The sequence below is a fragment of the Cornus florida genome, unplaced genomic scaffold (genome assembly GCF_030987335.1).
Source record: "Cornus florida cultivar Cherokee Brave unplaced genomic scaffold, ASM3098733v1 CherokeeBrave_3.0.0_Hap2_Chr09, whole genome shotgun sequence".
Taxonomy (NCBI): domain Eukaryota; kingdom Viridiplantae; phylum Streptophyta; class Magnoliopsida; order Cornales; family Cornaceae; genus Cornus; species Cornus florida.
The window spans coordinates 94,146,066-94,172,005 of NW_026775579.1; the positions used below are offsets into that span (position 1 = coordinate 94,146,066).

A 25,940-nucleotide genomic window follows, 5' to 3' on the forward strand; every position below is an offset into this window, starting at 1 on the left:
ACTATATTAGATTGACCATTCTCCCAGAATATAATAGCCGATGGAGTCAGAATTTTAATTCAGGAGCAGAGTGCAAAATATATATATACACAATAAATAATTATAAAATATAAAAGAAGAAGAAGAAGGAAATTATTCAAATATGTACATTAAAAACAAGAATTTTAAGAAGTAAAATAAAAAAAGGAAAGAAAAATTAAAGAATTTTAAAAGGAAAAATTAAAGTTCATCGAGGAAGGAATTTGAAGAGTAAAAAGACAAAATAAAAAAAAAGAAAGTTAAAAGAGATATTTTTAGAAAAGAAAAAACGTTAGGGAGTCACCATATAAAAATTTTCATATATATAAAAAAAAGTTAAAAATTATCACATATATTATAATTTAGTGGAGGTGCCCGTGGCCCAAAAAAAACGAGGGAGAGGAAAAAAGCTTAATTTCTGAAACTGCTATTGATGTAAATAGTAATCTGTTTGATATAGTAGAACAATAAATTAATGATTGGGATTGAGATATTTGTAGTTATAAACTTCTAAATATAGATTACTTTCAATTCTGAAAGAAACAACAAAATTTTTGTGAAAAGAGCATTTGTACATATATCTGTGTGTATATATATAATATATTATATACACTTGAATATACATACATATATATATATATCAATATATGTAATTAACTTTGCAAGAAACAACAAAATTTTTGTGAAAAGACCAGTTATATATATTTATATACACTTGAATATATGTGTAAGTAATACTACATTAAATTCCATGTGTCTGTATATGTGTGTGCATATATATATAATATTATTACTACATATATTATGTTTTTGGCTGGCGTGGGGTTAGTTAAACTCATACATGAGCTGGATCCACACTCAACGGGGAGACCCACTTTTAAATTATAAAAATATTAAGAAATTAAAATAAACCCACAACAAGTGCATCCAGAGAACACAAATCAACTTCTGAACATCTTCAAGCATTAGCACACAACCACGTCTTCATTCAATCTCATATACACACACTACAACAAGATTATTTTCTATAATTTTCCCTTCCACTTTCTCTCTCTCCTAATACGCTCTAGCAAATCTGGTTTTTTCTCTGAATTGATTGGATTGGGTCTTGGGTTATGTGAATGCAAAGCTCAGTCACATAGTTATGTGCATATATAGAGATATATATATGTGTATACTGTTTTCGGGTTGAAGTTTTGAATAATGAATCTGGGTGGTCACTCAGCGAAATCGATTTCGATGCCGAGTTCGAGTGTTTCGTGGAAATCTGGAGATGGGGTTTCCGACCAGTTTCCGGCTGGTCTCCGAGTGCTGGTTGTCGACGATGACCCCACTTGTCTCATGATCTTGGAGAAGATGCTTCGGAACTGCCTCTATGAAGGTATATAATATATATACATATATATGATTATATTCAGCCCTTGAATATTGAACTTTTGTGAAGAGTTGACTATTCAAGTGGTCTCAAGCTGTGTTCTTGTTTTGATTTTTGGGATTGAAATGTTTAATTTTTTCTGTTTTCCTCTTTAATTATACTGATTCATGATATGCGAAAATATGGGAGACCAATTCTTTTGTTCCTTTGTAGGATTAGGAATTTGTGTTAGATAAAGAAAATTGTAGAAAACCCATCTAGATTTGGGTACAATATCACATCATATATGCTTTGAGATTTGATATTGTTCAGATTTAGAAATGGGTTAAGTTGAAAATTACAGTAGATGTGACATAGCATCTTATGTTTGGAGTTTGGAATAATATTTAATAATTCCAAATTTGTTCAACTTGGTTTAGGGTCAATTTGAGGTTTTAAAGTTTTTTCATTAAGAAAAAATTATTTTGTAGCATTTGTGTATCCAAGAATAGACAGTTCATTTTTCCTTTTTCTGGTGGATATGTGTAGTCATGAGAGTAAAGGTGTTATAATCTCTGATTTATTTAGTAATTGTGTCTCTGATTTATTTAGTAATTGTGTAAAAAAATTGGAGTTTTCAGTTACCAAATGCAATCGAGCAGAGATTGCATTATCGCTACTACGGGAGAACAAAAATGGGTTTGATATTGTTATAAGCGATGTCCACATGCCTGACATGGATGGATTTAAACTCCTTGAGCGCATTGGGTTGGAGATGGACCTGCCTGTTATTAGTAAGTATAATGTTTCAATCATTTTAGATGTTGACCTTCATTAGAAAAGAAAATTAGTTTTCATTTATTTTAATTAGAATGAGATTTTGAGATCTGATTTTCGTAATTTTACAGTGATGTCGGCGGACGACAGTAAAAGTGTTGTGATGAAGGGTGTTACTCATGGCGCATGTGATTATCTGATCAAACCGGTTCGCATTGAAGCTTTGAAGAACATATGGCAGCATGTGGTTCGGAAGAGGAAGCATGAGTGGAAGGATTTTGAGCAATCAAGTGTTGAAGAAGGAGAACGGCAACCAAAGCCGTCTGAAGATGCTGATTACTCGTCCTCGGCAAATGAAGGGAGTTGGAGAAACTCGAAGAGGAGGAAGGATGAGGAAGATGATGTGGAGGAGAGGGATGACACATCTACATTAAAGAAGCCGCGAGTGGTTTGGTCAGTTGAGCTGCATCAACAGTTTGTGGGAGCTGTCAATCAACTTGGCATCGATAGTATGAATCTTTTGCCTATTTCTTTCTATTTTTTTCATCTGTTTCTTATTTGTACTTTATTTTGCCACTTTGTGCTGTTTCCGCAATATAAACATGCATTACTGGTGCTGTTCGATTGATAAGAACTAACGATGTTACTGTAGGTTGTGGATACTCATTTATGTAATTTTTCTAATGCCTTGAATCCTCTGCTGTATCTATATGCCTTTTCTCATTTTTTATTGGGAAACAAAATAATTGAAGAAAAGACATAATTGCAAGATAGAGAGTGGTATACTCAAAAGGGATAAAGAGTTCCCTGGAAACTTCTTTAGAGCCAGAGCACTTTGTTTAGCTAGAGAATTTGTATCACAATGTTATGACCTTGGCTATAACCTGAATGGAACTTCATTGAATATTAAGTATCGAAAGATCTGATGAAATCCATGGATGTCAACTATCATCTGTTATCTATTCTATAGTTATTGAACTATCTTCTTCAACATCTATGTTGTGGAATCTTGCTCTTGTAGCTTCTCTCAAATGTATTGAATAGCAATTGATTCCTTGGTCAAACACATTTTTAATGTGGGAACATGGGAATGTTAACCCAAAATTACTACTATCACAATCACAATTTGTCATCTAGTTCTGTACCATGGTAAAGGTTCATGCCTATGGTTATTGTCAAGGACAACCACTCCATGTCAACACGGTAGAATGTAGGTCTCAAACCTGTCAACTGCAAATAACTTGTAGATTAGCTTGGATTTATAGCAGAATTCTTTCATGAATCACATCCTCTGTTTGGCTGTAAAATTATGCACTAACTACTGGTTCATAATTGATTTTTTTGTTTTTGTTTTTCCAAGCTAAACCATAAATTTAATTATTTATGGGTAGATCTGAATATAAAATGAAAGTAATATAGGTCATTTGCAAGTCTTGGTCCCCTCACATGTGCCATGTGGTGCCATTAATGTATATTTCCTATACTTTGTTCTACATTTCCTCATATTTTCAAGTCTGATCTATGAATACAGAGGCTGTTCCTAAGAGAATTCTGGAGTTAATGAATGTTCCTGGGCTCACTAGAGAAAATGTTGCTAGCCACCTTCAGGTATGGTGTTACTTTTCTTGTTGAAGGACATTTCATGAAGAAAACCTTGATTGATAGAAAGAAAAAAAAAATCATTTGTGACACATTTAAGTCCATTGTGACTTGTATTTGCTACATAGCGGTACATGTTAGTACCTAGGAGTACTCATAACTGCAGCTATCTGGTGCAGAAATATCGCCTATATCTTAGAAGGCTAAGTGGAGTATCACAACACCAGACTGGACTTAATAACTCCTTCATGGGAGGCCCAGAAGCATCCTTTGGGTCAATATCTTCACTCAATGGGCTTGATCTTCAAGCTCTTGCAGCCACTGGCCAACTTCCAGCCCAAAGTCTTGCCACACTCCAAGCAGCAGCACTCGGTAGGTCCAACAAATCTGGCATTTCCATGCCTCTTGTTGATCAAAGGAACCTTTTTAGCTTTGAAACTCCAAAGTTAAGATTTGGAGAGGGACAGCATCAACAATTGAGCAATAACACCAAGCAAATTAACTTGCTTCATGGAATCCCAACAACCATGGAGCCAAAGCAGCTTGCCAATTTGCACCAATCGGCACAGTCCTTCAGGGGCATGAACATGCAAGTCAATGCCCATGGAAGCCAGAGTAGTTCTTTACTGGTGCATATCGCTCCATCACAGTCAAGGGTGCAAGTAATGAATGAAACTAACGGAAGTCAGGTTTCGAGGATTCCATCATCCATAGCGCAACCTATTATGTCAAATGGGATAGCCACTGGGGTTTTGGCAAGAAATGGAATAGTTAACAATGTCAGAGGGGCACTATACAATTCAGTTCCCCACACCACATCAATGGTAGATTTCTCAGTGGACCAAAACACAGAATTGCCAGGCAATACTTTTCCTCTTGGGAATGATTCAGGGATGATTTCCAGTCTCACATCTAAAGGGGTGCTCCAAGAAGAGGTTGACTCAGAAATGAAAGGATCAAGAGGATTTGTTCCAAGCTATGATATATTTAGTGAGCTGAATCAACATAAATCCCAAGATTGGGAGTCAGAGAATGTTGGCTTGATCTTTGACCCATCCCAACATGCAAATATACAAGGGAGTCTCGATGTACCACCATCAATTTTGGTTCACCAAAACTTTTCATCTGGTCAAAACAGTGAACAGAATAGGAATGCATCTCTTGGCAAAGCAATGTTCTCAGCTGGGGAAGCCACTGGCCACGGGAATGCCTCGCATATTGCGCAGCAACTTAACACATTTCTCAATGATCATTCAGTAAGGGTTAAGGCTGAACGACTTCCTGATGCTGGCTGTCAGAATACCTTATATCATGAACAGTTTGGTCAGGATGACCTAATGAGTGCACTTCTCAAGCAGGTCGATTTCCTGGCTTTCTATCCTTTCTGTATTTTGCTTATTGAAATCTGCATATAGATTCTGAATTTAGTAGATAAATGTGTGCATTAATTTTATCATCTCAAATTCATACTGTTATCTTGCAGCAAGAAGGCATTGGACCGGTTGAAAATGACTTTGGGTTTGATGGGTATCCCTTGGATAATCTTCCTGTGTAGCACATGCTTCACGCTCCAGCTCTTTTTACGTCTGGCAGTTTCTATTGTACATAGCTGGTATCAGAGATGAGTTTAACTTATTTCTTCTGCAATCGAAGGGTGAAGATTCAGTTTCATTATTCATGTCTACTTGACACAGGATCTCAATTTCACTTTGCTGCATTTTCCGGTTGTGATAGCTTGTTGTGCTTGTTCAATTTGGAGTTTAAAGATGGAACAGATCGTTCAATTCGGACAGATCAATTATGGTGGAAGTTGGGGCAGAAACGTGTAAGAAACAGCAGCATGATATGCAAAGGCGTACATGCGAAGTTTTGGTCTGCTTTTCGTAGGTGAATCTAGCAAGAAACATAATTTAGGTGTACTTGTGAGGCTGTGTGTAGGTATTGGGCTTAAGACTAAGAGTTCCAAAGAAAAGCTTCTGACTTATCTTTGAACTTGTAGGAGTTTTTCTAACTCTGAATAACGGGGGTTGTTTTTCTAGGAACTGAAAGTAATGTACAGATTATTTGATTGCTCAGGACACAAAGTCTTGGTATTCTTTTTAGCTTCTGTATTTAAAAGATTAAAGTTCTTATTCATGCTTTAAATTTTGCTGACAATCACTGTAATGTTCTCAATCCTGCTTTATATGCTTCATGTATATTGACCATAGTAGTTTGTAATGTTTAATAAGCTTGACTACTACTCTCTTAATTCAAATGTCAGGCAGCATGTTATACGAGTAGCTTGGAAGCACGAATATGGACATGGCTACAATACGACAACCCTAAAAAAAAATATCACCGGAATATATTTGATATATTCTTATCCTACTCCCGTATAGGGAGACATATTTGCATTACAATTTTAAATGAAATGTAATTTTAATCCTAATTTTACAAATAAATAATTATTACTTTTTAAATAACACAATTGTCTTTTTAGATCTTCTTTCCTCATCTCTAATCTTTAATATTTTAGCTCTCTTTTGTCAAGATCCAAAAAAACGGTAGGAAAAGAAGAGGATTAAAAATATATATATTTTTTAAAACAAAAGTTATTTTTATGGAATAAATTATTTCTTTTTTAAGGACCCATAAAAAAATTACCAAAAAAAAAAATTACCTCTTTTGACAAGACTGAAAAAAAGTTAACTTTGTTGAATAAATATTTCTTTCGATTATATATATAAAAAAAAGTCATTATGGAATAAACTATCTCTTCTAACTGCCAAAGATAAAATTATTAGTATGGAATAAATTATTTCTTTGAAGGGACCTCAAACAAAAAGAAAGAAGGTAAAAAAAAGTTAAAGTTGTATAAAAGGTAATTATGATATTATAAATTAAGAAATGATGCATTATTAAATTTCTTGTCATTTCTTTTAAAAGAAAAAGGTAAAGAGATTTCCATTGAAAAAAAAAATGGAGTGCAAATATAGCCTCCCTATATGTGTTATTTTATCCCTGTAATCATAAATGAAGTAAAAAACATGGAGCTTAGAGTTACATGTTTGTAATTTTTGTTTTCTAAAATTTTACAGTTTTTTTTTCTTCTAATTAACTCATTATATATTTTTAACATGCATTAAATCTCATTCTTTTTAAGAAAATAATTATAAAAGTACCCGGCTGTGTTTGGAAAAACAGAGAAGCTAAAACATTAATGCATATCATCATCATCACATCATACACCCAAGGGAAACAAATGAAAAATACTACTACAAAGAATCAATCATAGAAAAACCTGTTTTAATGCTGTGTACACAATAACAAAGTATGTACCATTTCCACATATTAGCTGTAACAATGTAAGTCTGATATCAAGCTTACCCTTTAACCAAAAAAAAAAATATAAGTCTGATATTACTCAGGAATCTCAGAGCAATGTGATCCACCACTCAAGTATAAGAACTTTCTGCACTATAATCTGGTAGTCGAACCGCCTAAGCACCCAACAGAGAGAGCATTTGTCCAACAAATCACCGAAAGAATGAAAAAACGCGGAATATGCTACAAACAAGCAGTCATACCTCATCCCATGGCTAGCTATTGCTGCAATAACATGAATACTAACACAGCTAGGAGTAATGAAATTATTATGGTTGAGCCCTTCCTATGAGTATTGCTAGTTGGACGTACTGTTGGAAGTGAGCATTCCTCCCCATTGAAATATACTTTAGTAGGAAACCCATCCCCACCAGCCACATCAATTGCAGGGATATTTTTCTTTGTAAAAGAGATCACTGACTGTTGTTTTCCAGGCACCCTAGGATCCTTCTGTGGGTTAGCACCACCTGATTCTGCCACGAGATAGTTCAAACCTTCAAGGCCCTGCATGAATATTGTATTGTTGACGTCATTCAAGGCGCTTCCATTGAATGAGTACACCTTTTCAAATCCAGGAGCCGCTTTATCCAATTGTACTGCAGCAAACCAGTCAACAAATGCGGTGTCATCCCAATTGAAAATCGTGATCCTTGCAGTCCACCCGCCACTGTGATCTGTATACAAATGCCAATTGAGGCTGACACCACAGTTATCTCCGCAGGGCAATGGATCTGGCTTTGTGAAATGTTTAAGATCTGCCCAAGCTACAGCCAAGTTAGTTCGATTCTCAAAAGGAAGAAGAATAGCCTGAGATGGAAGAAGAAGAGCTGGGGCAGTAGTGCTACAAGTACGACCGGTGTTACTAGGGCACCCACAAGCACAGGTCTTGCATGGAATGACAGACTCATTATAAAATGCAGAAAAGGAGACACAGCATCTGGGGCTTGCTCCCTTAGGCTGTGTGATGTTGCACACCACTTGCCAGCTTGCGATTGCAGTTGAATCTGATGGTAACCCACTTGGGTCCGGGAATTGGCTAGGGCTCACCCGCACTGGAGGTCCGCATTTATAATCTGGATTTAGCCGGCCACTGATGTTCCAGTTCTGTGGTGGGCTGAGCTGGGAACGGTTGAGATCTGGTTCCATTTTGAAGACATTAAGTTGGAAAACAGAAGTCGACTTACTTGGATCCATCAATGGGGGCAAGATTGTACCATTTCGGCAACAAAAAGGTATCATTCCAAGATTTGTGTCATTGGCCTTTGTCAGCGGCAGGTCAATTATGGTTGGCCTTTTTTCACAACTCAATACATTGGTAAAGTCCATGTCCTTGTAGTACTGACCTTGCCGGCCAAATACACAATCAGATGAATCAACAACTGTCGGATAGGCCCCTTTCATGGCAAATATAAACTCATCCCTCATCCAGTCCCAGCTTAATCTCCAATTATCAAGACGGCCAAGAGGATTGTGATTTGAGATTGTAACCTGTGCCCAATAATTCGTGTCATACGTTCTGATAACATCATACATTATTGTAAGATCACCATCTTGACGGGGCAAAAATTCGTCATCCGTGGTGATGTTTGATTTAAAGTTCGAATCTCTGGTACAGCAAACATGCATTTCACTTTTCCCTATGAATCAATAAGCAACCACACAACATCAGTGTGACCACAAGACATCAAATTCAAATCCCAAAAAAAAAAAAAAAAATTATATATTATATTCTCCTAAACAAGAAGCCTGCTGAGAAAAATTGCTCCAACCAGATTTATTTATTTATTTTGTGGTAAATCAGAAAGGAACAAGAGAGAGATGTCAAATAAAATAAAAAGTATACCTCCACATTCTGATTCCACCTCATTTCCAAAATAGTTGGGGGAAAAAAAAAGTGTTTTTGGGACACAATATTAATTACAAACAAATGAATTCAAAGACCAACAGCATCCAAATATAAGCCTCGTAATACTCCTGAAAATTGTATCATTGAATTTGGAATGGCAGCTTCATGCCTGAGCTGAATTGAGAGTAATCAGGTCTTGGTGCATCATTATGCTAACATTTCATATATTCCCAAACACATAGATATATTTATGTCATGCTTTTCTGGTACCTTTGTGTCCATGTATATATTTTATAGATGAACACTATATTTCTTCATTAAGCTACATAAAATTATATGGTTATGTGTTTAATTGGAAAGCATCAACCTAGTGCATACAATCAAAGAGTTACCATGTCTGACCAATGGTCTACCAGGCAAACCATATCTCTTAAGGGTTCAAGTCTCCAAATTCTGCTACTTTCCTGAGGTAAAAAAAAAAACCATGGTGCTAAAAGGTACAAACTTTATTTCCCCTTGATGATGCTAGAATGTCCCTATTCTATTTTGAATCAACCAGTATATACATCACTTGAAAAGCATCTAATTTAGGTAACTCAAAAGAAGTCAAAACTAACATGGCTGGTTCCCAATCCATTGTCTCAGCCAACTTACCTATCCGTTTGGGTTTAACAGGTGCCTATCACATCTTTCAAGGTAAAAATATTTCTAAGGCACAAAGGAACCATTGAGTTTCAAGAACTCTAAGACTAGGAGATTTGAACTCTAAATGTACAAGCAGTATATATATATATATAAAAGAAAAAAAAAAGAAAAGAAAAAAAGAAGAAGATGAAATAACCAAAAGAATAATTATGTTGCAATTACTTAGAAACTTCCATAACATTTTAGGTAGTTATAGACCACATATTTAACTTGTCAGCACGACAATTCCTTTAACGAACAATAATTATCTGACTTCCTTTTCATTTTGTTTGCAATATTTTGCCACACATAATAGCAATTACCAAATTATATTATATTGAAGTTGACTGATAAACTTTTGTACAAGAAAATAGTCAAAAGGTTGATGTTTTAGCTTCAATAAGAACAAAACCCATTAAGACATGCTTGCAGTCAATTGTCAGAACTCAGAAGGGAGGAAAAGATAAGCAGAAGAACATCCAACAAGGTGAAATCTATGCTGAGTCAGACGAGTGCTTAGAAGTGCTACAATAATTAATATAAGCTAGATCAGGCAAAACTTGTAGTTCACACGTTGAAGGTAGTGATTTTCTAGTTCAAGGTCCCTGAACTAAGTATCAATATCATATTATTCTCTTTTTTTTTTTTTCTTTTTTTTGTACAGAAATATCTAACACCGCAAAGGTTGTAGCAATGAGAATACTAACAAAAGTGAACAGGTTAACATGCTTCTCTACTAGATAAGAATGACAATATGCAAAAGAGTTTTGACGGTTTTTTCGGAAAAAGAAAATGTATGTTTTGCAGAAATGGTGGCATGTTACACATGTACATAAAATTATGCTTATAAAAAATCTGCTAATTGCTATTTCTCAAAAAAATTGTTCTAAATTTCACACATTTTGAGTGTATTAAAACTCTATGGTGAAAATATCTATATATTTCTGCTATATGCTTTCAATCTTTATATAACCTTATAGTTTGTTTCTCTCCATTTCAATTCAATTGTATATTACAGGGATGTTAGATTGGAATATCATAATTAGTAATTTTGTCTTCAAAACACAACAAGCACATGCCATCAATACTATAACTAAATTTCCTAAAGTTCCCAACTTTTTCAAACTATTAAACCCATTAAATAATAATGTCATCATCACACAGAACCGTCCAGATACAGAGAGCATAATATAATAACATCAATTTAAAGCCATTCCAAGATCTATAGCGCACACATGATAATTAAAGAAAAAATAAAAAATGGGGAAAAAGAGAGAGATGAAATTAAATAAAACAAAACCCAGAAAAGCAGTTTCTCAAAGCTTCATTTTTATGTCACAAAACCCAATTTTTCATTTGCTTTGTTACAATTTCTCAATAACCAAAAAGAAAATAAGCTAAACCTTATCTAAAATAATTAGAAAAAAGAAAATGGCTTTGCACAGAGAAATCAATCCAAACCCATCAACTTATCAACAGAAACCATCTACAGCACATATATACACACACATACATGTAAATATATAGACATGAATAAAATCAGCAAAATTAATTTGGGAAATACCTTGCATAGAGGGTTTAGGGCAAATAAAGCCATCATTGGCAAGCGATATATTGGTGGGCATTGGGACATTTGGGGACCCGATTCCAAACTGGGTACCCACCAAATCGATCTGGACCGACATCTGGGTCACATCACCGGCGGTCTCGACGGCAGTCTTGAGATCAGTGGCCGGGTAGCCAGCAAAAACGGTGCCGTTCCCAACATTAGCCGGAAGGCTAGTCCCGTCGGCGAGCACAGCATTGGAAGCGGACACCAAGTACTCGTTGTGCTGGAAACCAACAAAAACCGTCCAAGACTTGAGCTCTTCGAGGCCGTTGTTGAGTATGGTAACTGTGGATTCGAACCGGTAGGGCTGGTGGGTCGCATCGGACTTGAGAGTCGGAGGGATCTTTATTCCGGTAGTGTAGGCGTAGGATAAGAATATTTCGTTACAGGCATCGGAGGCCGGTGCTGGGGCAGGAGGGGTTTGGGCAGAGATGGTGGAGCAGATGGCGGCGATGATGAGGGTCAAGATGAAGAGACAGGGAGCCATGTTATTTGGATTTCAAACTGGAGAGAGAAAGATTTGTTTGTGAATATATAGATATAGAGAGAGAGGGAGAGTATATTTTGAGTACTATATTAGACTAGTTCTAGTGAGAGAGAGAAGTTGAAAAAGGTTAGCGGAAACGCGGTGAGGAAATAATCGACAGCTTGGTTGAAGCTGTATGCTTATGTTGGCGCTTTGAGTGGCTTACTCGTTCTGTTTTTTTTTTTCGTTTTTTTTTTTTTTTTAATTTTAAATTTAAATAATTGATTGTGCGTACAACTATACAGTAGGAGTGCATTATAATATATATATATATGCGAAATGGCCGTTGGTGGGTGAGAAGATTGTTGTTTTCACACCATCTGGAAATTTGAATAAAGAGTGTGGGGGAATGTACAATTTGTCAAGGTCTCAATAAATCATATTACAAAATCAAATATTAATTCCTAACATTACACTAGTAATATTTAGCTTCATTTAATTCATTTTATCTACCTAATGCATTCAAGTGAGATTCATAAGAGTCAAATGTATCATTTTCATGCTCTTAACATAAATTTCAAAACAATTCCACTACTTTATATAATCTGATAAGCTATCAATAAATTGAGAGAAATCACAAGAAAAGTGATGGGATGCTCCAACATTACTTGAGCCATCACAGATAAAATTGGCTCCATTTTCGGTCATTTTATTTGCGTAGTGCATTAAAGTGAGATTCATATTAGTCAAATGTATCATTTTCGTGCTTTTAATGCAAACAAAGTTTTAATTCTACAAGACTTTGAACTGGGCTTCTATATAATTTGTTAATAGTTTGCTTTTACATTATATATATTATAGTTCGTCGTTTTGTTCGACACGTAACATTTTTTCAAGTTCGATATACGATTCGTATCAACTAGTGAATACTGATTTTGTCCGAATCTGTTACGAAGTTGTGAGAATTAATTGAATTATATTACATAATTTCTAATTGAGACTTATCCAATAATGGATCTTTCGTGAGCTTTTATCATATCTTTTTATTCTCTAATGTGAATCAATCTTCTTCTTCTTCTTCTTTTTTCTTTCTTCAAGAATAAAGTATACTTTGGTAATTTTTTTACAATGAATTACAGCAGCCACCTCCAAGTTAACCTAAATAACTCTTCACTCATGTATGTTTTTCAAAATTTTCTACATAAACCATTCTATGTAAAAGCAGCTAGAATTTTCCTGCCTTTCCTCCTTATCTTTCCATTTATTTTCTAAATTTTTATTAGGGTCAAGTACAAAAAATATTACTAAAGAATGTTGTATGCTTACCGTGCATACCATGCCCTTCACATACAAAAAATACCCTTAAAGTTTCAATTTGATGCAAATCCTTTTTTTTTTTTTTTAAGTTGACTTTAAATTAATTACATCAGCCACCTCCAAGTTGACTTAAATAACACATCACTCATATATGTTTTTTGAAAAATTCTACGCGAACCATTCTATATAAAATATACACATTGAAATTCAAAAGAAAATTTTAATATATATTAGTCCAAAATAATATATGGAACCAAGTCAAAAGACTCAAAACCAGACAACCTTAGCTAGGTACATGGATTTCGTACTTTTTTTCGGAAAATTACATGGATTTCATACTTGCTATAGGTAAGAAAATGTGTTACGCAACAACAGCAATGGGAACACAAAACTCGTGGCCTCACTGTCACGCACTTGTGTACACGTAGGAAACATCAATTGAGATTATGCCGTATAAAATATTTTTTATATCTTTATTTAATTTAATAATGACTTAATAAAAAAACTTGTCAAAAAAAAAAAAAATTCTAATAACCTTTTTTTTACCCTTTTTGTAAACACTGTATTACAATACCTTTTTTTAAAAAAAAAATTAAAAATGAAAAATAAACCTAATCAAATATCATTAACAAAACAAAACAAAAAAAAAAAAGTATTTTTTCAAAATATAATAATATGAAATTGGTATGAAAATTGATTGTTTGCATTTCAATGGCATTTCATGGCATTTTTGTCATTTCATATCAATATAAGGTTATTGAGGTCTTTTAACATAAGGAAATGACTATTTAGTCATTTTTTGAATTTTCATTAATGACAAGGACTTTCACGTGTCTAGAAAATTTATAATATTTCGGGAGTATCGTACCTCCACCGTTGGATCATTCATCAGGTGGATCCCACCACCAAATCCAATGGATGGGAACCTCGGGGTACGGTACCCCGAGTATTGTAAACTTTCACGCATTGTTGAGCACAAGCGCCAAACCTCACGGAGGGTTAAAATAATAAAGACCAAGCACTCTACCTATATGTAATTTGTCCAAACCCTACGGGAAGTTAGTGTAATTTACCTTTTAAATATTAAACTTTTTTTGAAAGTTAAAGTAATTGACGCACATATGGAGCTTTTATTGAGATTCGAACCCTTAACTTCTCATTTGGAGAAAAAGGGTGGTACCACACCCACGTTGAATGTTAAAGTGATAGTGATGGACCTAATTGCACCCACGTTGGGCTGCCGAGTCTCTTGCTAATGTTTAAGTTATTAAAATAAAATTCACAGCAGACAATATAATACATTAATCTTTTACTCAAAAATGTTTTAAATTAATATCAGAAAGGGATTAATCCTTTTCCTTTGTAGGATTTTTAACAATGAACAAAAAAATAATAATAAAAAAAAAATAATTGTCAAAATACTAAAAAGGTGCAATAAATGCATTTAATGAAGTTGATTCTTTTGCAAATCTAATTAAATGAATCCATTAGTTGGTAAATGATAAATTAAAGGACAGAAACGCTCCCACCTCTCTTTACCTCTCTCTCAACCAGTAGTCCTCATCATCTTCCTTCTGTGCTCCCTGTTCCCTTTCATGGGAGTAGGGAGTTGTTAGTTGCCGTCCACGATTATAATAAACTCGACGTATTTGAATAAGTGGGCTCTGTGGATGTTTTTTTACGCTGTTTTTGCTTTTGTTCGGCTAGATCTGCTCTTGTTTGTTTTGTTTTCGGCTCACATGGGCAGATATGTTGCTTCTCTCACGTTAAATCTCTGATCTAGGCCGGTTTTGGGTTTTTTCCCGCTTAGATTTGATCATTTTCTCCTTGATTGGATCTTGTGCGGGGTTTTGTGTGTCGGAGCGCCTTGTGGTTATAGTTTTGGAACGGTTGTCGTGCTGATGTATAGACCTTTCAGTTTCTCCAGTTTGTTGCTTTCTCCCATGGTCGTTCTGTTTGCAGAGTGTTGGGCTCTATTTCCTCCACAAATCTGGAGCCTATTCTTTATTTATTTGGTTTACTTCAAGATTTATATGCTTTTTTTTGGTTTGGCTGTATCTTTAGTGCTGTAGTGATTCCAATTTTCACCATTTTTCATTTTTGGAATTTTTTGATTTTTTTGAGGGTATTTTCGTCCTTCCTCGATTTGCGTGCCAGACACTGTAGAGTGTGTCGGTTGTGTCCGAGAGTTGGTTGAGAGGTTTCATTGAGTTTAAGGCTCTTTGAAATGCAAAGGTGGTCATTTCGGCATTTTTTTCTTTTTTCGGGCCGGACAGTCCCAGGTGGGACCCGCTAGCGAAATTGTTGAGTACGGGGGTTTTGGTTGGGTCCAATTGCATCATGTTCATTTTAATTAATGTGTTGTGTGTGACTATTTTTAATAGTAGATGAATATATAAATTTGTGGAGGGAATTAAGGAGAAAAAAAAAAAGGAAAATAAAAGAAAAATGGAATGGGACCCACCCCCCACCTTAAAGGGGTTAGAGACCACCCCTTGGGCTCTCATATTTCTCTTTTCCCGTAAGTCTCTCTCTCTCACTCTCAAAATTCTATTTTTCTTTTTCTTTTGTTTCAAAAACTTCAAAGTTTGATCATTCTCTCATTACTTAGTATTTTTAAGTGCCGTTTACGGCAAATTGAAGCCCACGACAAGGTCTACAAGTTAATCGGAGCAATTTCATGTTTGGTGCACTTTAGGGAATTCGAGATCTAGGGCACAATTAGGGGTTTTTGCCTAATTTGAGGTAGGGGTGTTCTAATACATGATTTCCTATGCTTTTTGTGAGTTAATTCTTTGATTGCATGCTTAATTAATTTAAATTCTTGCAAATTATGTTTGGAAGGTGTGTGTGTATGTGAAAGTTGATATAATGTGAATGAGCATGCCTATGTGTAATGAAAATTGTATCTTGTATACTTATCTAGCTTGAATTCTTGCAAGTTACTTATGTGTTGTACATAGGAAATATGAGATTATGTGATAGTTGTCAATTTGTGTAATAGCATCCACTTGTGAAATGAAAATTTCTCTTTATAAAATTAATATGCTAGATTAATGTTGAATGAAAGCATGAGGTACTTGTTTTAGAAATTTAACTTGCAAGCATGTGCGATGTTCTACAGTGGGATTAACAATTAGAAGCATGAGGTATTCATGCATCCATTGGGAAATGAAAAAAGGAAAAATGCTTTAAAAACAAGTGAAAGGATTTTAGGAAAATTGTTTTTGAAAAGTGTTGAGAAAACCGGACGCTTAGGAGGCGCTTAGTGGTCAGTGTTGTTAGTGTAGTCTAGAAGGAATTAAGGTTGAGCTAACTAGGCTGGATGTAACGCCTTGGAGGTGCCTTGTGGTCTTGGATAGTTAGTCAACCCTCCATTCGTGACGCCTTGGAGGTGCCTTGGGTCGGATTACACTAACGGTTTGGAAGTTGAAACGGGAATATTTCGGAAAATGGGGAGTGACATGAGCATGACATTGCACTTCATTGGCATACATGGCATGATTGTGAGTTGGGTGGTATATGTGTTTATATCGGATGTTGTGGTTATGGTATACATTCCCGGTGTAATATGATCCCGTTCTCTTATTTCCTATTCTATACGTGGACTCATGGGGTCATAAGAAGTGTGTCATAAACACTTCCTACTGAGCTTATGCTCACCCCTATATTATTTAACATTTTTCAGGACACGGAAAAGAAGTAGCAGACGACAATCCACCCCGGCCTTAGCTTGGAGTAGGAAAATGTCTCTTACTGCTATCTTTTGTATTTGGGCTATATTTTGTATAAAGTTGATTCAAAATATGTTATTTTGCAACATGTGAAGTATTTAGTTTCATTTTGTACATGGCCATTGAGGAAATGTAATTATACTTATTTACACTAAACCATTTAGTGTATTTTATGTAACGTGTTGTAAATTATGTTAACATTGTTATTGTTAATGTATTAGATGTTAGAATGTATTTAAATGTGTACGTGAGCGTAGTGGCGTGGGTGATTGGTTATCAATGTTGGTGTATCTCGGACAGTGAAAAATTTCGAGTTTGAATAACCCAGAACCGGTCGATGTAAAATTCCCACACGTCGACCAGATGACATGAACCGGTCGACGTGAAATTCCCGCACGTTGACCAGATGACCTGAACCAGTCGACGTGAAATTTTCGCACGTTGACCGGTATATTGGCAGTAGCTATTTCACTATACATGATGTGAACCAGTCGACGTGTAGCCTCCCACACGTCGACCGGTATCTTGGCAGTGGGCAATGTCACTGTGCGTAACCCAAACTAGTTGACGTGTAATGCATACACGTCGACCAGTTCCTATTCCACGCATTTTTTTTGTTTAGTTTTCCTAATTATCATTTTATTTAAAGTTACGAGTATTTATTTTAGGACCCAATAAAATTTAATAATTATTTTTTTATCACAGAAAAGACTATATTGCCCCGAACTCTATCTTATTTATTAAGTGACATAAGTAAATGACCATTATGCCCTTTGAATCTCATACTATTAGATTTGTGACAAATGACAATTTTGTCCTTATTGGGTTTTAATATACAAATTTAACGTGAAAGGACCATATTACCCTTGGATAATTTTGAATCGGATAAAGACCGTTTAATGATTCGGATCCCGTGGATTTGGGTCGTTATAAGTGCCATCTTGACTTTAGGCCTTTGAGCCTTTCAATGACCAAAAAAAAAAATAAATTTTCCATTAGTTGGTAGGCAAAGCAATTTTAGAATAGACAATTCACAAGGTGAAAAACAGGCAAGGTCTGCCTACATATTTTTTTTTGTCATGTTCCATTAAATTTTTGAATGCATAAATGGGGTGGAGGGAGTTAAGGACAAGGGAGTCCTAATTTATTGCTCCTGCGGAGAGCAGAAAAATTAATTCACATTTTTTATATGATCACTTAAATTAAATTTAACGGTCATTTTTTAAATCCACCAATATCTTTAATTTTAACACAAAATCACCCTTATCTTATTTTTAGTTTCCACTTGTGTAGTAATAAAAGGTAATTACAAAAATAGAAATAGAAATCTTTGAAAGAAAGATAATACCCTTGTATTTATTACTAAAATTTATTTTTCTTTACATGTTTCTTTAAAAGAAAAATAATACCTATTTATTACGGTATCTTTTAATTTGTTTTCCTAACAAACATCTTATTGTCATGCTTACTATATATCTTAGTGTTCAACAGCATGTAGTCTTTTTTGCATGTGCACATACTAAAATTTAAATAAATATATTTGTCCAGTATGAAAATATGAAAAGTGTCCCTCTAAATTTTCTCCTTCCTAGTAGAATTCTAAATATATTTCTTATTTTTTTATCCTAAATTATTTCCTTAATCCTTATATTTTATATTTGGATATTAATTTTATTTCAAAAATATCTTAGAAGGTTACGTTACAGTTGGATTTCTCTTGGAGATTTATGTACTAGGAAGACCGTCTTTGTATTCAATATAGATGGAAAAACAACTCTTTATTATAGACTGAATCTCTTTGAAATATCCCATAGAAAAATCCATTGCATTTAAGCCATATCCCACCCAATTCCTTTCCCAACTCTAATTTCAAATCCCATAAGTATTTGGTTCGAAAGGCATAGAGAAATAATTGAAGGTTCCTTGTCAAGTAAGCCTTAGCACTAACACTGATTCTTATTCTGATTATGTTAGAATCAATCTCATATAATGCCTATTTTTTTTTTAGTTTTCAATTGAGCAAGAAATTATATACTCATTTTTAATTGTAACCTTATGATCTAATCCTTGACACTTAGTTAATTGACTTTTATTTTTTTTATTTTAAGAAACTTACATTTTATAACAAAAAATGACAGAATTAGACAATTTATTAAAGGAAACAATAATAAAATAATTTGGCTACTTTTTGCCAAATTCGCAAACAATCACTGAGACAAAGTAAAATTAATCTAAAATTAAAAGCCATCATTTATAGTTTTTTATTTTTATTTTTTTTATTATTATTTTTTCACACTTTATCAATTCTGTTGATAAATTATGAAAAAGCTTAGAATTTGCAATGATATTATACATATTTTGGCATGCTTTTACCTATCAACACTTTGAAAATTTAATTTGCCAAAAAAATAAAAAATAAAAATACACTGAGAACATTTAGACGGATATATAATAATATATTAATAGTTGTTTTGCAAGATCTTTCTAAAAAATTTATGAAGCCAATAGTAGTCTCCTAATTCTAAATTAGTTGCTGCACAAATTTAAAATATTTTATTAAGCTGAGTATAAAACATGGGTCAATCTTGAAATTTAAGTTTTGATTATAATCAATACTTCTCAAGTAATATCTATTTAATGACCATTTTATTTATCTCCTTTGATTAATTTTATTTTGTTTCTGTTGCTGTTTGCAAATTTGTTGAATAAACAATGGTAGTGATGGGGAAGTGTTTTTTTTATTGGACAGAAAACTCAGACAAAAAAGTAATCAAATTATTTTATTTTTGTTTTCTTTAATAAATTGTCTAATTCGTCATTTTTCTTTACCAATATTTAATGGTATGGAAAGAAAATATAAGTTTCTTAAAATCAAAAAAATAAAACTCAATTAACTAATTCCAACTCTGTCCCAGAGAAAAATATTAGGTAGCTGGAACGTGCGTAGTACTCCAATTAATAATGAATAGTTATTTTTATTATTAAAGAATTCATTAATCGGGTAGGTACTCCAATACCCAAATGGATACCATTCGAAAAAAAAAAAAAAAAAAGCCAAATGGATATCTTTGTTATAGTATAAATATGCTTACATAACCCAATTCATTTAGCAATGACATATCTATGATAATAAATTGATAAGAGGTCATACACAAACCTTACATTCAAAAAGGGAGGAAATAGGTTAAATAAGATACAAGTTATTATATTTTAATTCTAGGCTACTCTAATTAAATCAGGTATAGATGCTGAGAATTCACTTACATTCAAAAAGGGAGGAAATAGGTTACATAAGATACAAGTTATTATATTTTAATTCTAGGCTACTCTAATTAAATCAGGTATGGATGGTGAGAATTCACGTGTGAGATAGAATGTTTGAATTTCTTACCAATTTATTTAAAAAAAAAAAAAAAAATATTGATATATTGAGAGAGAGTGTAAAAGACGAACCACAACGAAGCTAAAACAACCAAATACAATCAAACTGAAACAACCCACTTTGGCTTTTTTCATTAATTCCTAAGTTAGAACTCTAACACTGATAATACCCGTTACAATGACCAGAAAAAGACAGCAGAGAGCTATCAAGAGACCTTCAATCCTTCCATGATCATCAAACCTTGGCAAAGTTTGAGGCAGAGAACATTCTTCCCCATTAAAGGTTACCTTAGTTGGAAACCCATCCCCACCAAGCACATTAATCCCAGGGGTTCTTCTCCTGCTGAATTCAATCACTGTTTGTTGTTTCCCCGGTATATGCGAATTTTTCCCTCCATTTTTCTTTCCAATTATGTAATTCAATCCTGATAGGCCATGCATGAATATAGTATTGTTGACACCTTCAAGAAATGTAGTATTAAATGAATACACATTTTCAATCCCTGAAGCAGCCTGGTCCATCTGCATTGTCACAAACCAGTCTGCAATGTCTGCGCTGTCCCAATTGAAAATGGTGATCCTCCCAAACCATCCATTGTCATACTCTGAACATATGTGCCAGTGAATACTCACTCCACAGTTGTCACCACAAGGAGTACTTTGCTTCAGCTTTGTCCGGTCTTCAAATGGTAATGCTAGCGCGTTCCATGGCACTGGGACCGCAGAAGCACTTGAATTGCATCGTTGGACATGAGCTGAAGGGCAACCACAGGCACATGTTGGGCATGGGATGGCCATGTTGCTGCTGAAGCTCGAGTAGGACAGGCAGCATCTTCTAGCTAATCCCTCGAGCCTTTTCTTCCAACACGAAATAGTCCAACTCACAACAGCCATTTGCGTGCCAATGCTCGATTCATGGAGTGTGTCTGGCTCAGTTAGTACTGGTTGTCCACATTGATAGTGCTGGTAAGTTGCTCCATTGAGTTGCCAATTCATTGGTGGGACAATGCGTGAACGGTTCAAGTCCGGTGGCATTTTGTATACTCGTAACTGGAAGGCTGCAATTGATAAGCCCAATTCTATTGAAGGTGGCAATATGGTTCCATTCCTGCAGCAAAAAGGGTTAGAGCCCTTGATGGGGTTGTTGGCCAAGTCCGGTGGGAGGTCAGCAATTTCTGGTGTTCTTTGGCAATTGACAACATCGGAGAAATCGAAGTCCTTGTAGAAGCTCCCCTGAGGCCCAAAAATGCAACCTCTCTGTTCCATTAAGGTGGGATAGGCTCCTCGGATTGAGTGGATGAACTCCTGCCTTGTCCAGTCCCACTTCAACCTCCAATTATCGATACGATGAGTAGGGTTGTGATTGGTGATTGTTACCTGTGCCACATAGTAGGTCTCAAATGCTTTGAGAACATTGTATATTATTGTCACATCTGCACCTTGACCTGAAGCAACCATTCACGGCCGATGACATAAGCAAACTAAAGAAGAAGAAGATTTCTATGAGCAACACTAGTAAGAAACAAGTTGAAATTGCATTTTTAGTTTACATGAATGTGAGAGATACACCACCTTTTAGTCCATTTTGGTCTTCAAAAGTGCCAATTTTAGCACTCTCGTGACCAGTTAGAGTCATTTGGAAGGCATTGTGGGATGTCAAGAAAACGATGACAAACCAACCCACAAAAAATACAAGTAGGAGCCTGATTAAGTCGTTATGCAAGGAACGATTGTCAGCCATGTCCAAAGATAAGAAGCTCTGCAACTAATATGAATGGTGCTATTTTATTTTAAGTAGGCCACAAGAAATATAAGTAGACTCAAACATATAAGCTGTGATGAATCATCACGAACATGTCAATGTTAAAATTAAGGTATGTGGCACGTCTATTAAATGTTTTCGGATTTATGTCTAGATTGAGTAATTCAAAAGCAATGTAAAGTTCAGTTACCAACAGCAACATAATAACCAAACAATTGACATTAGTTTGTTAATCTTACATGTAAAATTCAAGAAAATTAACCTTCTTCTTTTGTTGATTTATTAAATGACATGATTCCACCTATAACTTTAGAACATTAATAAACCAAGAAAATGAAAATACTCCAATTTTTTTGGATGTAAGCAGCAGTAATTTTGATCAAAAAAATTAGTCCGCGGGACAATCACGCACCCATGACCATTGAGAAGAATTGATCTCTTAGAAATCGATCCCGTGCACATATGTCCAACCCTATGGCACCCAAACATTGATCAATTGGAAAAATAAATTGTAAACCTAACACACAATTCACCTAACTTGAACCACCACGTTCAGGTTGACATCAAAGCTGGCAGAAAAAGACTGTTCAAACTTGGATGCTGGTTAATTAATGTAGATAGAGGACTAAAGAAAATTAGTAGCCCTTTTTAATGTAAACAAATTTTTATAGAATTCTGAGATTGAAGTATCCATGCTGGTGAGAGTATACATATAGGGTCAAGGGAGAAAAAGATGAATTTGCAGTTTAGGTGGCTGATATTGTCACATTAGGCACAGTAAGCATCCTTGAAACTCAACCATTACCAATATGTAAGATTTTACCATGCATTGCTTAATTTTAATGTCACATAATTAATAGACAAAATCATTCATTTGGATTGGTCACTTTGTCAAACTAATCTTAATGGTGCGGTGAAAAAGAGTCAAATTAATGTGAGAGAGAGTGTAAAATTTTACCTATATAAATTAAGATATATAATAACGACAATAGTTGGTAATGACTGAAATGGAATTCGAAATTGATGGCCCAAAATTCAATTAATAGAACTATAATCAAGCAGTTAACCAAAATATGCTGTGTCTTAGTGAAGACTAGGATTGAGTACAGCTCCAATGAAAAGCAGAGTCCCAGATATCTCTTCTCTTATAACGAACATGAAAGGATGGTCAGCCACAAAACTTGGTTTTGAAGGAGGAAACCTTGCACATCCAACAAACCCAAATGTAGTGGCAGCTGCTGCGACTGTCCCTTCCTCGTTCGCTTCTACAGATGACTTGTGAAGAACACCCGAGACAAATAGTTCTTCGCTATAGACAGAATCTGACATCCCTTTGAACTCTCCAAGACGCTGAAAAGGCTTAGTCAAACCCAATTCTTTAAAGTAGTTTGAAGCTTCTAACCCATATGAGAATTTAAATTTGGGAATCCAAAATTCATCAAGTTTAACTTCCTTTAGATGAGAGGACAGTTGATGTAACATTATTCCATCTGCGACCTCAACTGTTTCTATTAAATTTTGCAATCCATTTCTCTCACTGGGGAGAAAGATGTACATTGAGAATTGGCTTGAGCCTTCGCCCTTTTGATATGGCATCTTCACAAGTTTGACACCATCGAAGGATCCATAGAAATGGTACTCGGAATAACTTGTGGTCATTAAAGGGACTGAAACTGTCTCTCCACTGAGGAGATGAAAATCTCCGTCTTCTGTCATGGATGCATCAAACTTAGAATTCCAAGCTCCTTTGAAGTAGAGCGCGTTCGCAAGGACAATCATTGTATCTTGATCAAGAGAGTGTTCTGGGATTATGTTCTTGATGAGGCCTTTTGTTGTCTTCTCAACCCATGAGTTCACTTCCTCTGTTGCTATAATATTTTGAAGTTCAAATAAATATTTTACTTCAGTAAGTATGCTTGTATTAACCAAAAAAACAAAGAAGAAAGGTAATAACTAATTATTATCATATTGCTAATTTGTAAAGACCAGCATCACAATTTTAATAAAATAGGGCAAATTAGTTATTCAATCATAGCAATGATATTCAAATGAATGCATTTCACTAATTTATTTTTACCCCAAAAAAAGTTTGTTCTTTGGAGTTTGAATAGAAAATTCAAATTCACTGTGCAATAGAAGAATCGTCAATGTTACATAGAAGTTGTTCAATCAAGCATAATGTATTTTACCTAAACAAATTTGATATACACAGCAAAACCTTGAAAGTTACTGAATGGCCAAACAATATATATATATACCTATGCACAATGGTTACAGAATGTATGCTTGCATAGTTGCATGAATATATATATTTACCTTGTGTAGAAAATCAACAACTTTAATATCTGCATTAAAGTGAACTCCTTTAACAATGTGTTGATAAGTAGGTTTGAGAGAAAAACGTTTATCCAACCAAGCCCCCATTAGCAAAAGATAAAATTGGTCCAGATCCAGATCCGCCGTCAACTGAAGATGATTTTACGACGTTGATGAATGTGGATGACTTTGAAATCAGATGGTCCACGCTTTTTGCCTCCATACAGCCCAGAAATTGGTCTAACGTACCGCCAGTTGACCCGGCCGCCGCCAGGTTCAGCAGAGCATTGAGTGACAATGGAGACACCACACTATTCTTCTTCATGCCATAAGTACCACTAGCTTCTTTGAGCAGGATCTGCTTTGCTACCTTCGAACACAAGTTCATCTTCTGTATATGTCTACTAGGGTTTTCAGTTTTGGTTTGATAGGGTTTAGGGGTTTATGTTATACCATATGATAATATAGTGTTTACTCCTAGGGTTTATGTATAGGGTATAGTGCCGTGCTTATGTTATACCATATGATAATACATAGTTTACTCCTAGGATTTATATATAGGGTATAAGGTCGGGTTTTTGGTATACCATATGATAATACAGTGTTAATTAATTATTTAAAGATTTAATAAAAAGAGTTTTCCAAACAAAGATATATACCGGTAAGATTGGATTCAAGTTATTTAAGTTATATTGGGGTTTGGATTCCATAATTACAAGTTTAGCTATTTTTTTCTCTACTTCCTATATTAAGTTCTTCCCTATATTCAAAAATTAAATTTAAAACACACAAAACAGCCAAAATAACTGATAAATAAGGAGGAGCCACCTAATTCAAGATAAAATCACAAATTAAAATTAAAGTAGTATAGCATTTTTCCACATAAAATAGTGGAATGCATCCGAACTATTTAACATTATTCTAAAAATTAATATGATAATGGTCTTTGCATTTATTTATTATTATTATTATTGTTTTCTGAAAAAGAAAAACAATATATAAACATTAAAATAGTTTTAAATTTCTAATTACTGCCTACAATTGAATACTAAGATTTATTAGAAGTAAAATTATTCTTACGCCCATTTGTTGCAGTGAATTACTAGACTTATTTATTTTAATTAGTTCATTTATATAGTAAATAAGGAAATGAGACCTCCACTTACTTGTATAGTGTAAAAATAACTAATTAAAAACTTTAAATTAGATAATTCACAACAATAAATCGTACCGTTGTAGTTACAGGTATCTGTAGACCATAACTAACAACACATTTCCATACTACACTGTTAGTCTGTTACACTTGAACCCACTCGCATGGACGATTTGTCAAACTCTATTAGCTTTTACATTTACAATGGGTAAAAAGGTTCTAAATATTAAAATGGGATAGACTCAGCAAAAGGAAGATCAAGTCCATAAAGAGTAGCCCAAAACAAAGCCCAAACCTTTATACATAAACAAACCAGCAGCTTTTATTAGTTCTAATTGGTGTTTACAGTTGAATACTACCGGTATTAATTAGTCCTAATTTTATGTAAGCGTAGATTTTGGGGGTCTTTATATCAGTGGGTGTGTAATGTGTAAATATATATAGAAAGAGAGAGAAATTGTGTGAGACGGACACACATCTGAACCTGAAAGGGAAAGAGTGGAGAGAGAGAGCGAGAAAATGAAAGAAACCGAGAAGGTGGAGCTGTTTGTGAAGGCA

General features: G+C 34.6%; 4 protein-coding genes across 4 annotated transcripts; 1 reads left to right on the forward strand and 3 right to left on the reverse strand.

The window, feature by feature from the left end:
• Positions 1-889: 889 nt before the first annotated feature.
• Positions 890-5,908, forward strand: LOC132275329 (two-component response regulator ARR2-like). Its single transcript, XM_059776794.1, has 6 exons — positions 890-1,399; positions 2,014-2,166; positions 2,281-2,658; positions 3,681-3,757; positions 3,928-5,106; positions 5,232-5,908. The coding sequence occupies exons 1-6, from the start codon at positions 1,222-1,224 to the stop codon at positions 5,301-5,303; spliced, it is 2,037 nt and encodes a 678-aa protein (XP_059632777.1). The 5' UTR covers positions 890-1,221; the 3' UTR covers positions 5,304-5,908.
• A 1,077-nt stretch (positions 5,909-6,985) lies between these two features.
• LOC132275330 (COBRA-like protein 7) lies at positions 6,986-12,036 on the reverse strand. The gene is made up of 2 exons (XM_059776795.1): positions 11,209-12,036; positions 6,986-8,751 (listed from the first exon to the last, which is right to left on the reverse strand). Exons 1-2 carry the CDS (start codon positions 11,738-11,740, stop codon positions 7,334-7,336), a joined length of 1,950 nt encoding a protein of 649 aa, XP_059632778.1. The 5' UTR covers positions 11,741-12,036; the 3' UTR covers positions 6,986-7,333.
• Positions 12,037-20,292: 8,256 nt separating this feature from the next.
• Positions 20,293-21,609, reverse strand: LOC132273170 (COBRA-like protein 7). Its single transcript, XM_059774191.1, has one exon. It carries the CDS (start codon positions 21,607-21,609, stop codon positions 20,293-20,295), a length of 1,317 nt encoding a protein of 438 aa, XP_059630174.1.
• A 1,387-nt stretch (positions 21,610-22,996) lies between these two features.
• On the reverse strand, positions 22,997-24,617 carry LOC132273171 (serpin-ZXA-like). Its single transcript, XM_059774192.1, has 2 exons — positions 24,479-24,617; positions 22,997-23,781 (listed from the first exon to the last, which is right to left on the reverse strand). Exons 1-2 carry the CDS (start codon positions 24,615-24,617, stop codon positions 22,997-22,999), a joined length of 924 nt encoding a protein of 307 aa, XP_059630175.1.
• Positions 24,618-25,940: the final 1,323 nt, after the last annotated feature.